The sequence below is a fragment of the Cotesia typhae genome, unplaced genomic scaffold (genome assembly GCF_013202065.1).
Source record: "Cotesia typhae breed Kobodo isofemale line unplaced genomic scaffold, CoteBio_Ctyphae contig_4, whole genome shotgun sequence".
Classification (NCBI taxonomy): domain Eukaryota; kingdom Metazoa; phylum Arthropoda; class Insecta; order Hymenoptera; family Braconidae; genus Cotesia; species Cotesia typhae.
The window spans coordinates 8146896-8163291 of record NW_027423748.1 but is presented as its reverse complement, the minus strand read 5'-3'; the positions used below and the strand labels follow the sequence as shown (position 1 = coordinate 8163291).

Genomic DNA, 16396 nt, shown 5'->3' with positions numbered 1-16396 from the left:
ACTTATACATTTCAATTTTTCCAAAATAAAAATTGGTGAATTATTGTCATAAGTCATAAAATGTTCTAAGAAACAAATCACGTCTTAATTCCTTCAAAGTAAAATCTTCAGTGAATTTATTAAAACACAAGTCTTGAATTTTATAAAGTAAATCCATAGTGATACCAAGTTATTATATAGATGCTAGTACTTTGAAGTTCTGTGAGCAACTGAAGCCTGTTACTTTGTTGCAACTGAGGGATATCGACCGTCTCTATATTATATAAAATAAAATTTCTCTTCCCCAGAATTTAATTTATTTATAATAATTGCGCAGTTATTATCTGCTATCAAAATGATTAAAGACATTAATAAATTAACTGCATTTCAATTTTCTGTCATTATAATATTTACGACAACTTAGCATAGTTGATTAGACGATTAGAGTACCAGACCCACTGGCGTCTTCTTGATAAAGAAAGATTGAAAAGTTCATTGTTCGATTCGAATTTATAATCCGCTCAAACATTTTAGACATTGCAAATATTACTCTACTTTTTAAACTAAAAACATATCACAAACAAAATGGGTTTATTAACCATTTACTGGAATTTTTTTATGGCTGTTGGACTCTGGAGACCAATTAAATGGACGGGCTTTAAAGCAATTTTATACAATTGCTACACTTTCTTCGTTGTATTGATGAATAATTTATTTTTTATAACCGGAGTGATGGATATTGATTTTTTACATCTGGATTTTTTTGGCTCTATTGACATAATCACTCTGATGCTTCAATCTATTGAAAATTTTGCCAAAATATTTTGTTTGGTAAAAAAAAGAAATGACCTGTTAAACTTTAATATTTATCTTCATAGCGAGCCATTTGATTTGAGGAATGAAGATGAAATATTGATACAAAAGAAGTATGATGACATCAATAGGTATAAAATTAATTAATAGTGCTTAACATAATTTATAATTTAATTGTTTCAATTATTGATTTATTAATTTTAGGTAAAATAAATAAAACAAATTGTGAATATTTTTAATAAATTCAAAAGTTGAAGTTTGAAAAATTATTTTACAGACTTGTCAATTTTGTTTGCCTGACGTTGGGTCTTTTATCTACCCTATGGTACACAGGCTTCAATGCTTTTCAAACGAGTATGCCCACAGTATTGCCATACAGAAGTAAAATGTCATTTAATTACTCGGCGCCGAAAATTTTTTGGATAACTGCGGCAAGTCAATCTTACACTGTTGTAACCATTGGAATTGTAAATACAACTTTTGGAGTTCTGTTTCCAAGCATGATGTTGCAAATTTGCGCTAAAATTCGTCTACTTCAGTATCGTTTTAATGTGATCATTGAAAAATTACAAGAAACTGATGATGACAGTTCAATTGATAAAAAATCAAATGAAAATTCTGGGAAATATTTAATCGCTCGATGGGTTGAAAGTCATATAGCACTTTTGCAGTTGAGTTAAATTTATTTTTTTAATTTTTTTCAACTGACAATATATGATAAATATTTATTTGTTTGTTTAATATTTTTAGTTTATTTAAATCAGCTAATAGATTGTTTGCAGAAACTGTTTTTATTCATTATGTCATTAATTCTTTCGTTATGTGTACATTGACATTATTATTAAGCCGATCTGGCTTTGATATTTCACTTGTAGTCAATGCCTTTTATTTTATTCTTAAATGCGTTCAACAATTCGGACAGTGCGCTTCTGCACATCAAATTACTGTTGAGGTAAAATTATTTGTTTTACTGATTTTATTTGTTTAAAAATATTTACTTCTTTTCTAATATAAAAATAGTTACATTTTTAATCTTTATTTAAAAACATTTTTTGTTTAAATTAAAAAATTGTTTAAAATTTTTTAATTTTTAAATTTAAATATTATTTTAAAATTAAAAAAGACATTGTATTAATTATATTGTTTTTTAACTTTGTAAACTTTAAATTTTTAGATTAAAAAATTTTTTTTTCATTAAAAAAAAAATATGTTAAATATAATTTACTAATTTCAATTTTCATACATGCATTAATTCACATCAACAGTTTGAAAATCTTCGTCATAAAATTTTTTCAACTAATTGGTATCTTGTTGATGTCCAAGTTCAAAAATTGCTCACGATAATTATGTCGAACACTGTAAAAGATGTCATTTTTGTCAGTGGATATTTTGTTGATTTATCATTAGATTCCTTCAAAAAAGTTAGTATACATTTTTTATTTATAAATTTTAATGACACTGAAATCAGTAAATAGCTAAAAAAATTTACGCTGTATTTTCATTTGCATATAATTTTTGTTATCAATTTTAACTGAGAGAATTATATTTTTATTTTTCAGATCATGAAATTGTCATACACTATTTTCAATGTCATTGATTCAAGTTAATTGAAATAATTATAAAAAACACTCAACCAGACAAATGTATTTATGCAATAATATAGTAGAATATTTTCTTCGTAAAATTATTCAGAAAATATCACAAAATTTTTTGTTCTATATCTATATTCACTGTTAAATAAAATCATTAGCTTTATAAATTTTTATTTTTTTCAGTTTTTAATTTTAGATTATTTTTTAAATAAATTTTAGGTTGAATTTCATAAATAGAAAAATTAGTTTAGAGGGCAGCATGAATCAGGAAACACAACTAGCGGTCACGCAGCAATCGCGATTCGACGCTTCTTTTCATACTTCACACTGTGAAGTTCAGTGTCGAGTCGGCTGTGAGAGAAGCAACTTCGGAATGTTGCTGCGCTTTGTTTTATATTACAATCAGCGTGATTGTTTAATAATTAAAGAAAGTTAATCATTAAATTATTGAATTAAATATAATAATAATTACTAAACAAAATAAAAATTAGTTGCAAAAAAAACGAACAATTAATATTTTAAAAAAATGACTGCGCAATTGTTTAAGTACAGTAGAATGCAACAAGTGTGTCGATTTTTGTTGAATTAATTATTTTTTTAACAAGCGAGTATTAATTATTAATTTTTGTGTCATTAAAATGTTTTTAAGTGGGAATTAACATATAATACTTAAAGAAAATATGAAGTGTTACAAGTGCCGGACAAAATTTAAGCTGACAAAGAAATTCAGCCAATGGTCGATCAACAATGGCTGAAGATAAAATTTTTTAGATAAATATCGAACAAAATGAAACTAAGGTAAATGTTTCAATACCATTTTTGTGTGTTTATTATCCACGAGACAAAAAAATGTTGAATTTGTTTGTGTGAAGGATCGAATTTCCATTCAGTTAAAGTTGAACGAATAAAGCGCGTCGGCGCTTGTTTGATGTAGTGAATTAAAAAGAGAGACAAAGAGAGGTCTCGTTATGAGAAATCTAGTGTCGTTTGTTATATTGATACATTACTTTGAGTCGAGATCTTACTAACACCTGATGGGGATTAGTCAATAAAGAAGAAACTTGGTCGAGATATTTTTCTGTAATAGTCGTGAGATGGCGACACTATTCAAAAGAAGAGGTGGAATGAATTGGATTTATGATAAGCCTATCGTTAAATTAACCCTGATAGCCAGCGCTTTCTCAGTAAGTGTTGACTCCCAGCAGTTACGGTTAAGTTATACATCAAGTTGGCGGTAATTCTTCACTCAACAACAGTTGTAAGCAAATTGACAGAAATCTACGGCCGCAACTTGAATACAAGTTAACAATCAAACTTGTAGTTAAATTTCCTTTCAACTTTACTACAATTTGAAGGAAATACTTGTACAGCAAGTTTTGACGTCTATTTGCAGAGTAAGTTATAGGTAACTAATAGGTAATCGCTCGCTTTGCCAACTCTTTCCGTCAAGTTTGCTTCAAATTGCGGACGTAGATTGACAGTAAGTTATAGGTAAGGTGGCTATCAGGGAATACATAATGAAAATTTGTAAAAGTTGGCTGCATTGGCTTAACCAAGGCCTTATTTTCGATAAGAAAGAGAATTACTTGGATAATATTGATGTTAATATATTAATATAAATAAAATATTACATGGACAAACATTATATCAATTTTTACAGAATTTTGCAGCAAACACTTAACACTTTATAACTTTGAAGAACAGTGTAGAATTGTGAATTTTAACAACACTGAAATCGAATAAAATTTGATCATTTACAGGATTTTTTTAACAAATAAATTATCATAAGAAAAATTAAAAAAAATTATATACTTATAATTTTGCAAAGTTGAAAAAACGTAATAAATATATTTTTTTTTTCTAAATGTCAAGTGTTTCGTAATTTTAGTGTAGTAAATTCTATGAGTAAAGTTCAAGGTTACAATTCGTTAGTCACAGCGTGCAAGGTATGAGGGTTTAAGTGTATAAGAAAATATATTTATTCGATGGAAAAAGATAAAATCTTGAGATAAGTTTTAGTTATCAAGAAATATGGAAAAATTCTGAAAAGTTTAAAGGATTAAAGAATAAAGTTGAATGTAAACAGGAACAATGTACTTAAGAAAGACTTATAATAAAAATACTGATAATAAAAAGGAATATGAAATCGGAATAAAAAAAAAAAGGTCAATTGTTGGTTGACAAAAAAAAGGTCGACAGTAAATAGTGTTTCAAGCTGTTACCCATCCGAGTGTCATATGTTTTTACGATAACAAGAACTGGTAAGCGATGGTTTTAAAAACTAAAACTGTAAGCTTTCAGTAATAGATAATAAAACTGAATAATAATACGGAAACTTTGAGGAATCATTACAAGATATTTATTATGCAAATAAACGGATTAAAAAAGACAACGAAATTGAAACTAAATTGAAACTAAGTTGTCCTTAGCTTAAATAATATATAGCTTTTTAAACCCGCATGGCTCGGATAGCTCAGTCGGTAGAGCATCAGACTTTTAATCTGAGGGTCCAGGGTTCAAGTCCCTGTTCGAGCGATTCTTTTTGAATTTTTTTTTATATCAATGTGTGAAAATGGTATTTTTAAGCTGCCATTGAATTTGAAGGTTCATAAAGCTTTTTTTTTTGTGATTGTACGATAGATAAATATTTTTAAGGGTTACTCTACACTACATCATAGAGGCGTTGAATTTACAACATTCGGTATCTTAAACATCTACTTTAACTACGCTTGTCACAGTAGGTACATTACTTTGTAGGTGATAAGTTCTATTCGTAGTTGGATCTATAATTATACAACCTTGCGCATAGCATGTCTATACATTACACATGTAAATAATTGAAACGTGATTTATTAAGTGAACAATATTGGATGCAAGCGATGAACTTTGTTATTACGGAAGAGTTTCTTGATGCATGACATCACGTAAACAATTATCATGTCTATGAAAGATGTTTCCGTGAAACTTCAAGTTTTTATCTATCATAGAAATTTAGATCCTTCATGCTCGGATAGCTCAGTCGGTAGAGCATCAGACTTTTAATCTGAGGGTCCAGGGTTCAAGTCCCTGTTCGAGCGATATTTTTTGTTTTTGTTTATAAATTGAAAAAAAAGTGTGCATGTATTTCCGTGAAGATATGCAAAATTGACGACAAAAATCCCTGTTAATAAATTACTTTTCTTGTTTTAGCTATCATAATTCTGTAGTGACGATCTTGATGATAAAAATATCACCAGATAATGTAAATTTGTAAAGTTTAAAAAAACGAATTGAATAAAATATAATTATAATGATGTGAATTGACTTCTTTCTTTTTTAATTCTTTTTAGGTTGTACATTTTACATAAAGTTCATTCATTTTTCAATTAATTAGTAGTGAAGAAAAAAAAGGATAAACTCTATTAATACATTTCACAAAAAGAAACTGGCCCATGGGGGGATCGAACCCGCGACCTTCGCGTTATTAGCACGACGCTCTAACCATCTGAGCTAATGGGCCTTGTAGAACACGGTGCGTTCAGCGTGATATGGGCATTGACAATCCAACACGCTTTTACAAAGTATATGAATGAAGTGATCAACTTAATTATATGACAAATGTAATTCAACTTTTTGGTCAAATATTATGAAGAGACTTAAGGTTAAGTAAGTAGCAGCTTTACGATCGAGAAAATTTAGCGTTGAAGAATAATAAAAACATCTCAGCGTTGAAAATATGGGGACATGACATACTCTCTACTAAGAACTACGAAATGAAAGTAATCGAATGAAAAGAAAAGTAAATTTATTGAATATTACACAGTTCGATGGATGATATCGATTATCAATTACGCAACACAAGTTGAAATAATTTCCACCTTAATATCTAAAACAGGTTGTGGAACCACATTTGCCGAAATGATAGAGTTAACTTGATATGGAGTTAGTAGCAGTAGTTTGTATCTAATCATGCCACTCAAGTTGGCTCAATTGTAGGCAAAGGGGTTAGGACGTCAGGGTGTATATTGGGCTGCTCGTAGGAGAACAACGGATGAAGAGAAAAGCAAACTTTGTAGGTGCAGTTTACAAAACTGTTTCCCGCCTCCAAACAAGAAATAATGGCTATAAAGACAATCTAATTTCGACTTGATATTTATCTCTTGATTAATTATACATTAAATAGAGAATTCACTTGGGTGAAAAATTTAATACTAATAGATTACTAATGTTTTTTCAGTATCATAATTCATTAATTATTAATCTTAATGAATATAATGAAGGTTCATGAGAAATGTTGATTAAATTATCTTTTTGAATACTTTTAAATTGTTCGAATAAGTTAAAGATCTTAAGAATTAAAAAACGAATAAGAATGGCAAAGTGAAAATCTGAGTTGTATATTATAAAATCTGTGGGCTAAACAAAAAAAGTTAGGCGTTTATTGACGGTGCAGTAGACACGGCACAGCCCTTGGAATATAGAGAAGATAATATAAAACTTTCGCGAAACATCGGGACTTCAATGTTACCAGGAAACTTTAAAATACATACAACTAGTAAAGGAGTTCAATACTGCCAACATTTTTCTTTAAATTATTTCTGGTAACCCCAGCAGTTTTATTTCTTGATCATACGGTTTTTTAACTTTTATAATCTTGTGTATTACTGTTTTTATTTCGACGTTTCAATTTATACTTTTTTTCTGCTTATTTTAACGATTTAAGTTCGGCGATAAATTTAAATAAAAGTAAATATTTAAGCAAAGTTTTTATTTCTCAATCATACACTTTGTCGTATACGCGTTGTAATCTGTTTTTCATTTTACTAATAAATTTCAAAAAATGATAATTTAAAATACGTTGACGTGATGGATTTTGTTATACCAGATTCCAATTTATCCGATGTTTTTGATTGCCAGCAATACGTCCAGGATTTACATAATGAACTGCCGATAATCCGGGGTTCAAGTTTCGGACATTGACAGTGATAAATTAAAAAAGCCAAAGATAAAGGTAGAGCTTAATTCACGAACATTACTCAAGGCGTCACAACTCATGAGTTATAAATAAGTTATAATTTGTTTGATAAAAATAATACCAGTTCCTAATTTAAATAAGTTTTTTAATTAATTTCAAATTTAACTCATTTAGATGTGAATTTATTTAGTGTATATTAAAAGTTTTGTTGAATTATAATAGGATCGTGGGGAAAGTATTAATAACAACTTTTTAAAGTGCAAAGATGTACTATGCATATGAATTTGTTGAGTTAAAAAAATGCTAGATTGCTGGTGTGTGAAAATTAATACAAAACTAAGGAAGAAGAAGAAAAAAATAATCCAGACAATCTATGTTATTAATGTATATAATTACTTATTTATAGAATGAATTTATTGTTGGATAGTATTTTTTTTTTTTTGGAGTTTGCAATTCTAGTGAATTATTTATCAGAGGTGTATTATTGCGGATACCAAAGCTGTATACAAAATTAGTGAGCACCAGAGGAGGGATGATATTGTTTGCTCGGTATATATCCCCCGCAGAGGTACATTCAGTAGCCATCGAAACATAGTAGAGCAAGCGCGAGTCAGACGCAGTTCGAGGCGAGACTTCGCCCGCGCAACTTCAACCCTTGAATTTATATCTGCTTCGAGGCTTATTTGTGCCGCGAAAAGTTTTCGTAACTTGTGGTTTTCATTAAATAAATAAATAATTCGTTTTTTAATGACAATTTCACGGAATTTTATCATTTTTTTCGGATAATATTGTGATCGAAATTTGTTTACTAAATTATTTAAATATTTTATTATTTTAAGTTTTAAAAGTTTCAATAAACTTTTGATGTAGATTTAATTCTTCATCATGCATCAAATAATTTTCCTGCTACTCCTACTACTCTTCAAAGGTAAGTGGAGGTTTTTTACCGCGAAAAAATTAAGGTGTTATAATTGTAAGCAGTCATCTAAAACTTTTTTTTAATTAATTATGTATGATTTTTTTGTCGTTTCAAAATTAATTATGAAAACATAAAAGTCACTTGCTTAAAAAAAAATTTTAATTAAATATTGGAAAAATTTTTCTACATTTTTTTTTTATAAAAAAAAAAAGTTTTAAACACGAATTTAACGTTTCATTTTATTATATTTTTTTTTCCTAATTAAAACATTTGACTTTTATGTTAAAAACTAAATTCGGTTAATTGCTCTGATGTTAATGTCAGCGGCATGCGGTGAGTAATTGAAAAGTTGAACAGTACGGAAGTTCGTTTGAAAGGTCAAGCGTGGGGATTTTAAAAATTATGATAGACGTGCGAGGCTCAAAAAATCCAGGACCAACTGATGAGTGCCGTACAGTAAAATACAAGCGCTGAATGAAAGAGAGAAAAATATTTCAACAAAGAGAGTAAATTAAATTGTACGACCTACAGAGACATGTATAAACTGACAGAAATTAAAGAGGAAGTAAAAAAGAAGAGCACAAGTGAAGGAGGGACGGAGGGAAAGATGTGAGCACTTTGCTGATTGCGAAATTCACCTAACTCGTTTGGATCCTCTGACACGTGTTTTCTCGGCCGGCTGAATTAGCTGCGATTCGCAACGAACTCGAATAATCCCAATCACTTCCCGTTTTACCCAACTCCGGGGTTTCGACTTTCTGTCTCACTTTTGTTCTCATTTACTTTATTATAGTCATGTCTCATACACACATGCATGCAGGTTACTATCATCATACTATAAATACGAGAATGGTGCATGAAAACAATGCACCTCGTTCGGATCGTGTTTTGAATCGGCAAAATTACTCAATAGCTCGCTAGATATGCTCCGACAACTTTGAATATCAATGTATCAAGTCACTGCTCTATACAGAATTTTAATTTACCTAATTTTTTGTTTGTTAATTAACTATTTCAAAATCACGGATTCAACTAATGGTTGATTTTATTTTATCTCCGTAGCATCAAAAAGAATTTACTTTTTATTCATGACGCTGGATAAATTTTCACGATATAAGAGCTTTTTTTTTTTTTTTTTTTTTTTTTTTTTTTTTTTTTTAATTAATACAGTTTTAAAACTAGCAAACTCATTCATTTATTGAAAAATATTCACTCGAATAAACTGAATTCTATAGAAATCATTTACGAAACACTTTAATTTTATATTAAAAAAAAAAAAAAAAAAATGGTTCAGTGTTTCAAAATATATCTATTTACACAATTTGTTTCATTTTCAATAGAGAATTTAGGATCGAGATATTCTGAAATTTGAAACAAAAAAATTAAATATTTGTGTTCTTTAAAATACAGTAACTAATTTGTGTTTGTTTTAAATAAATTCTAAAATTAACATTTTAATTATTAAATTTTAATATTACCATAACTTCATTGAAGTATTGAGAGCGGAAGATTGATGTAAATTAATAAAACATCAAATATAGGTCATTGATAATAAAAAAAAAAAGCTTTTAACGTTCGACAAACAGCATGAAAACTAAATTGAAAATTATGTTTCTGTATAATGTAATTGATGTTTCCACTTCATAACCATTGCAATTATAACCAAATCAAATGCTTTAGTTCATTAATTGAAACAATGTAATAAACATTACCATGATTGAATATAAATTTAATATAATTCTCTCTATTAACTGCAACATCGACTATTTGAACCGCAGAGGGGAATTTAAATACAGAACAATAATTTCATTATTTAAACTACCTCTCGATTCAATAAAACTAACACTTTGATATTTCGATGAACAAAGCTTATTCTTAATTTTTACGTTCTTCAAACATTTTTAGTTTTAATTAATTGTTAATTGTATTGAAAAGAAAATTGCAGTGCAGACTGTACAACAAATATAATTAAATCTGTAATTGTAATTCATCAAATTTTACTTGAATTATGTTTAATAACAACTTGATATTGCTTACAATAGATGCTATTACTTTTAATAATAATATTTCGGCTGATTGAAATTTACAGTAGAAATACCAATGATGATGCTCGAAAAAAAAAATGAAAATGAAATTGTAATAAAAAGTTTTAAAATTAAATTATAACTTAAATTGAAGTCAATTGATATTCGAAAACCGTGATAGTTTATTTTTTCCTCAACTAAACTACGCCTCTAAAACTTGATCTCGAAAACTTTGGCACGACCTACAAATCTTAGTGGAGGCCTGCTGCTTCAACGGAGTTTCGGTTAAGACGATGATTCAAGCACTCGGTATAGTGAAAATTTCAGCACTAGTACAACCACTTAAATACTCATTTGCTTCTGTACATATCTATATATTAGCGAACAAAGTTTATCAAAATGAGAAAATTTACCAAAGTTATGATTAAAATCTTGTTTTTAAATGCTTTACATCCTTACGAAACACTATACAACTTTTTATGCTTCCACGTCCGAAGGAATATCCGAGGAATAAAATAAAAAAGTTAACGGGAAAAATTCTTATGGAATACCGGTGCTCTTGCTACTGCGACACAAAACTTTGTGAGTCTATTGTAAAATGACTGAGGGTAAAATTAAAAGGACAAAATTTTTAAGTACAAAATACATGGATAAGAAAAAGAATAAAATTTTTCTTTGCGTTCGTCAAGACTTGGCTATTAAATGAAGCGTGTCGTCAAGCTTGATGAAATGGCCGCACTTTTGTAAGCAGTTTGGTTCTACCATTTTATTCTTTATGATAGTACTAAAGAAAGTGGAAAAGAGGAGAAGAGTGAAAGACTTAGAAGAGATATAAAGTTTAATGGAATTACTGAAGACTAATACTTTTTCTTCGAACGTATATACTTTGCAAGAAATTACTAAAATAACAAAATATTCCAAAAGTCAAAAATTCCACAATTTGGCACCTCAGTTATAATTAACAAGAATAATAATTCTAAAAAAATAAATAATAATCGCTTGAATAAAGTTGGCATGGACTAAAAATTTTTTAGACGAGCGAATTTGGCAAAAGTGATGCAATTGAAGCTTTCACGCTTGAGGCGTGGAAAAAATATTGAAAGGCATGATGACTAGTGACTTAGCAATGGTGGATTTAGTATGTGGTTTAAGCGTAATCTTGTACTTTATACAGTTGAGCTTTAACCTCAAAATCTTTCTCAAAAACTGTACATAGCAATCTACTCCCTTCTTTGGTATTCGTTTGCAGATTAACTTGTCTGGGGGGACATTTAAAGTCCAACGGATAAAGTCTGCTCAACGAACTGTGCTTTCTGGATTTTACCTTTCAACGAGACTTGATTATTAAAGTACGTCTCATCTGATTTCTTCAAAAGGAATTAAAATTAACTAACTGTCTAGTCCCTTTTTAAAATTAATTTTTTATAACTTTGTCGGTGGGAAATCAAATTTAATTACACGTCTCCATTTTTATTGTCAAGTAATTTATAACAGTATTTATTGTCGACAAGGACCTCAATTCTTTATATTTAAATTAAATGATTGTATTAAGGTACTGTTGAAATTGAATTTAAAGAAGATTTGCAATTTTAAAATATTTATCGTTTCGTAAAAGTTTAAATGAAACTTTTTATTTTAAATTGCAATCAAGAACGGAGGATTATATCGAAAAATAATTTGCAGAGAGAGAGGATTTATTGATGAACTTTCTATAATTATATTTCCAAAGACTTAATTTTTTCAATTTAGATAAAACAGTTTGATAGAAAACAGCTTTTATGTTAATAGAATTAAGCAATCAATGTTCTTCCGAGTGGTTTAGCTGAGTGTGTTGTAAAGTTTATCAGGATTATTTGTTCAGATAGTGGGATATAATACAGCGAAGTTACCACTGCTGTTCTACCAGGATTGCAATGTAGCCAACGAAGCATATTTTCCGTAGCATTGCAAATCCCAGTGGTCTAAAGACCTCGTTTACCCTCTATATAATACAGAACGACACGACTAGACCATTCTTATGGCACTCGCCCGGTGCATCTCCAATGTCGTCTAGTCCTCGCCTAGAGGTTCATCCGACAACACTACACTGGCACTATGCACTCCTCGAAAACTCATTTCGTTATGTTAATTAACTTGGTCTAGTCTACCTGGAAACTTTTCCGAGCACAAAGTGCCTGTTATTGTGTTGTTATTTATTTCATCTTAAATTCCGAGTTATTCTATCTCACTGTAGAGATAGTGTTTGTTGTTTAAAAAAAATTTTTTTTCTTGGTTATGCCTCACTACTGTCTACGATCTAAGTTAAGTAAAGATTAAATTTATTTGCCATATATACAAGGTGTTTGTTGGCTTTATACATTTGGTCATCTGAGGAAGCTAAGGATAGTTTGTCTTTTAAATTCTACTAGAAATTTGAATTGCGCGCCTAAATTTTAATCAATAATGAATCATCAATTCTGACGCGTCATTAAAGACTCAGGGTAAAAAAATAGACCCGCAACTTTAACGAATGTATCATGTAACTTTTAGAGGAAGCATACTCTGAGAAAATATTGTAGAAGAGAATGACATTTATTGACCAGAAATTATTTATGACGATTAAAATTAAGTTGGATTTTATAACTACTAAAGATGTAGGAAAAATAAAATGAATTCAAATGTAAATCGCGTAAAAAGATAAATGTTTATACACTGACAGATTTTATGGCTTTCACCTTTATGTTATATCTGTACCCATCTTTTCTTCTGTTGAATTTAGTGTGCTTTATATATCAGAAAGATAGTATTACAGAAAGATATAACAGCAAAACAGCGAATCAGGTGTCAACATCAAAAATCACCCATTGTGGTTTTTATGGTATAAAGCAGTATCATTTTTTTCCCCTTTTCTGCTCTACTTGACGTCGGTTCTTAAAATTATATTATGTAACTGCAAATAACATTTGGTTTGCTATAATACCTTTTTATGCGTTGTGTAAAATGTTCTCTTTGTTTGAAGTTTATAGTTCATCAAGAAGATGAGTAAGCATGGAGTTTTAATCTAGTAATTAAGATTAATTTAATATAAACAAGAGCGAAATATTAGTTTCTGAATAACAAACGTTGAAATACGTAACACTGATAACACAAAGGGATACAAAGTCATAAGTTTTTCATTTGACTCCAAGTTAATTACATTTCTCTAAATGAAAAAGTAAAAAAGCTTTTTTATTCATTCTTTAAAGAGGCTACTTCATTGGGGCACAAACCCGTTCCATACTTTTTTTTAAACAGTCCGACCTTTCTTTCTCTTTTCGTTCTGTTTTAATTTTTTTTTCTCCTCGATATATACGGCTAAATTGCGGGGACAAGAACCTGAACAATGGAACTGTGAGAATAGAGGAAAGAAAGATAAAGGTCGCTTATATAACTGAAAAAATTAAAAGGAAAAAAATTTATTAAAATGAATATGGTTAAGTTCTGCAGCTGACTTTATGCTCGTTTTTTTTTTTTTTTTTTTTTTTTTATAAACAATGTAGAGAGGCGAGAACGAGGAGAAATCTGCTGGCGAAATAATTATGAAATCGATGGTGTATCGGCATAATTTATTTTTATTTTAATATTTATGAATGCATACATCATTTTTGAAGGGCGAAATATTTTTAAATATACCGAAGTTTAATAACAAAGTTCACTAATTTTAATTCCGAGTATAATTTGAATATGGTGGAAGAAAAATATTGATCATGGTTTTTAAATTGTATGGTGTTAAGGGTGTGCAAAAATATTTAGAAGTAAGTGAAAGTCATTGTGTGATTACCGGAAAAACACCAAAGACTTTTTCAAGCGTGTTTTCAATTTCAGTTCGTAAGTACTTTTCTCTTGAGTTAATTGAACTAAACGATAAGATGATTAAAAATTATACAAGCTCGCATAATGATGTATTAAGTAATATATTAACGAAAACTTGAGAGACAAAAGTGTCTAATGACAGAGTTTAGTTGATAAAATGCCGTAGCTATGATAATTCAGTCTACATAAATGTCAGATTCAAAGCATAAACTTTATACGTAAATGAACTTATTACGAGAAGTTTAATAAGTCAAGAACTGTTGTCTAAACTTGGGCGGTGATAAACAACACGAGCTAGGAAATAGTCAAATGACAAAGATAACTGATTAATAAGACGAGAAAATTTGTGTTCGAGATTAGATAACAATTATATAATTACAATTAAAGTAAATTTTTAAGATTTTGACATTTAAATTATAAAGATTCATTTAAAACTATCATTTTAATTGTATTTTAATGCTGTAAACTTGCATAAAAAATGTATTACTTATTGATGGCCTTGAGGGAGCTTTAGCTCTATATCTAAGGTCAAATAATTATATTTATCTCTCTAACTTATCTGTAAAACTATGCAAAAAATAATGCTTCAACCCAATTAAGTTTCTTTTTTATCATCAAAGTTTCTCCAATATATTTTTTGTTTACCGTAATTGTTTAATTTAGTGTTTCTACTGGTTGTTTTAAATTTGAAACAAAATTTATTTTCATTCAGTTCAACGATCGTAAAGTTACAGTTACACATTGTGTTGCACAATGCTATGTACATGCGAATATAACTTGGTTGTTCGAAGTTTCGTGGTACATACGCTCCACTGTACACGCAGATATACAGATATAGATGAAGATATAATATAAATATGGGAATATAGGTACAGTATGTGATGTATATATGTATATAATGGCGGATGGCCCACTAGGAAACTTGATGAATCAGTGCAGTATAACTTCGCTCACCAATAAATAGATGGTTGTTTTGTGTACCGGCAGAAAACAATGAGCAAACAACTACGATACGAAACTCAGTTATGTATCTTGTTGATTCAATAGAGTTGTTTGTTTTTCAGAATTATAAATTGAGAAACTAAAATTGATGATATAATATTTGTTCATTTGCCATGGAATTTAAATATGCAGAATTGCATATTCATTTTTTTTTTTCTTCCGGTTCGAGGTATATCACTAATTGAATATAGGCGGTTGTTTTAATTGAAACGAGTTTAATTTATACTAATTAGCGAAATGAATAAGGATTAATTGAATGTGAATTGAAAAACAATGATCTACTATAAATGTTGATAATAAATGTTTTTGTTGGCAATTGGGTTATATATTGTTCGAACCGATCACTCACTTAACATAATATCTCTAAAAAATACTTAAGCTTAATTAAGTAATAGCTAACTAATTCTAAATAATTATATTATATTTCCCAAAAAGTTGTTTGTCAGTTGCCAGATGCCAAAATTCCCAGATTGTAAACTCATAAAACTTAAGTGAATTATAACTTAAGTAGTAGTAAAAAAAAAAAAAAAACTTAGACCTTTGAATAATTTTTAGATTGTTGGGACTTTTCGCAGCCCAAATGTCTCGGCATTTTTTACAATTAAGTACAAGGTTATTCGTCCCAGAATTTTCCCAACCTTTCCTTTTATTACTTAATCCTGTCAAACAGCGTAATTGCACTCTAGGGTAATTTTTTTTGTAATAATTTTGTAATCTTAGTCCGACCAACATCTGCCCATCCTAACTCTTGTTCTCATCCTATACCTGACCGGGCCTCAACTCTGACCCTACCACGCGTCCGTCAGGGCCCGTAATGATCCTCCCACGACGAGGCTAATTGCCCAATGGCTTGCCAAATTTTCCTTCTTGTCCTCTGCATTTTCCTGAGGACCTATGAAATGCCTAATTTCCTTTCCTTCCAATTTTGCACTCTCTGCTTCCACGCCTTCCCTTAGCTTTAATTATTTTTAAGAAACTTGTAAAAGTTCAGTTCGCTTACAACTCATGTACCAATCACCCGTATTTTGTTAAATAAACCAGCATAAACGTACTTTGCTGTATTTCCTAGTTATTTCAAGGAATCATCAACCAACATCATAATAATTAATAAAAATAGTTGCGATAAACTAATCGCGGCTTAAACATATATTGTCGGATGTAACTAGATCAGGGTCTGATATGGATTTTATGAAATGAAGTATTGAAGTTTAATTACGAAAAAATTCAATTAACTTCAGTTAAAAATAAAAAATGATTTCGCAAAAATAACAACTTGAAATTT

General features: G+C 29.3%; 2 protein-coding genes and 3 non-coding genes across 6 annotated transcripts in view; 4 read left to right on the top strand and 1 right to left on the bottom strand.

The window, feature by feature from the left end:
• The first annotated feature begins 564 nt into the window (after positions 1-564).
• Positions 565-2399, top strand: LOC141527638 (putative odorant receptor 92a). Its single transcript, XM_074243209.1, has 5 exons — positions 565-923; positions 1070-1462; positions 1543-1744; positions 2058-2213; positions 2352-2399. The coding sequence occupies exons 1-5, from the start codon at positions 565-567 to the stop codon at positions 2397-2399; spliced, it is 1158 nt and encodes a 385-aa protein (XP_074099310.1).
• Positions 2400-4846: 2447 nt separating this feature from the next.
• Positions 4847-4919, top strand: Trnak-uuu (transfer RNA lysine (anticodon UUU)). The gene has a single exon. It is a non-coding gene; the product is annotated as a tRNA-Lys (tRNA).
• A 469-nt stretch (positions 4920-5388) lies between these two features.
• On the top strand, positions 5389-5461 carry Trnak-uuu (transfer RNA lysine (anticodon UUU)). Its single transcript has one exon. It is a non-coding gene; the product is annotated as a tRNA-Lys (tRNA).
• Positions 5462-5809: 348 nt separating this feature from the next.
• Positions 5810-5883, bottom strand: Trnai-aau (transfer RNA isoleucine (anticodon AAU)). The gene has a single exon. It is a non-coding gene; the product is annotated as a tRNA-Ile (tRNA).
• Positions 5884-7989: 2106 nt separating this feature from the next.
• The window catches only part of LOC141527149 (kin of IRRE-like protein 2), a 90639-nt gene continuing 82232 nt past the window's right edge, over positions 7990-16396 (top strand). The window contains exon 1 of one of the 2 annotated variants that reach the window (XM_074242466.1): positions 7990-8266. In XM_074242466.1, coding sequence (XP_074098567.1) covers positions 8224-8266 — 43 coding nt within the window. In that variant the 5' untranslated portion in view covers positions 7990-8223. The remainder of the gene's footprint in view (positions 8267-16396) is intronic. The other variant, XM_074242468.1, reaches the window with a different exon arrangement.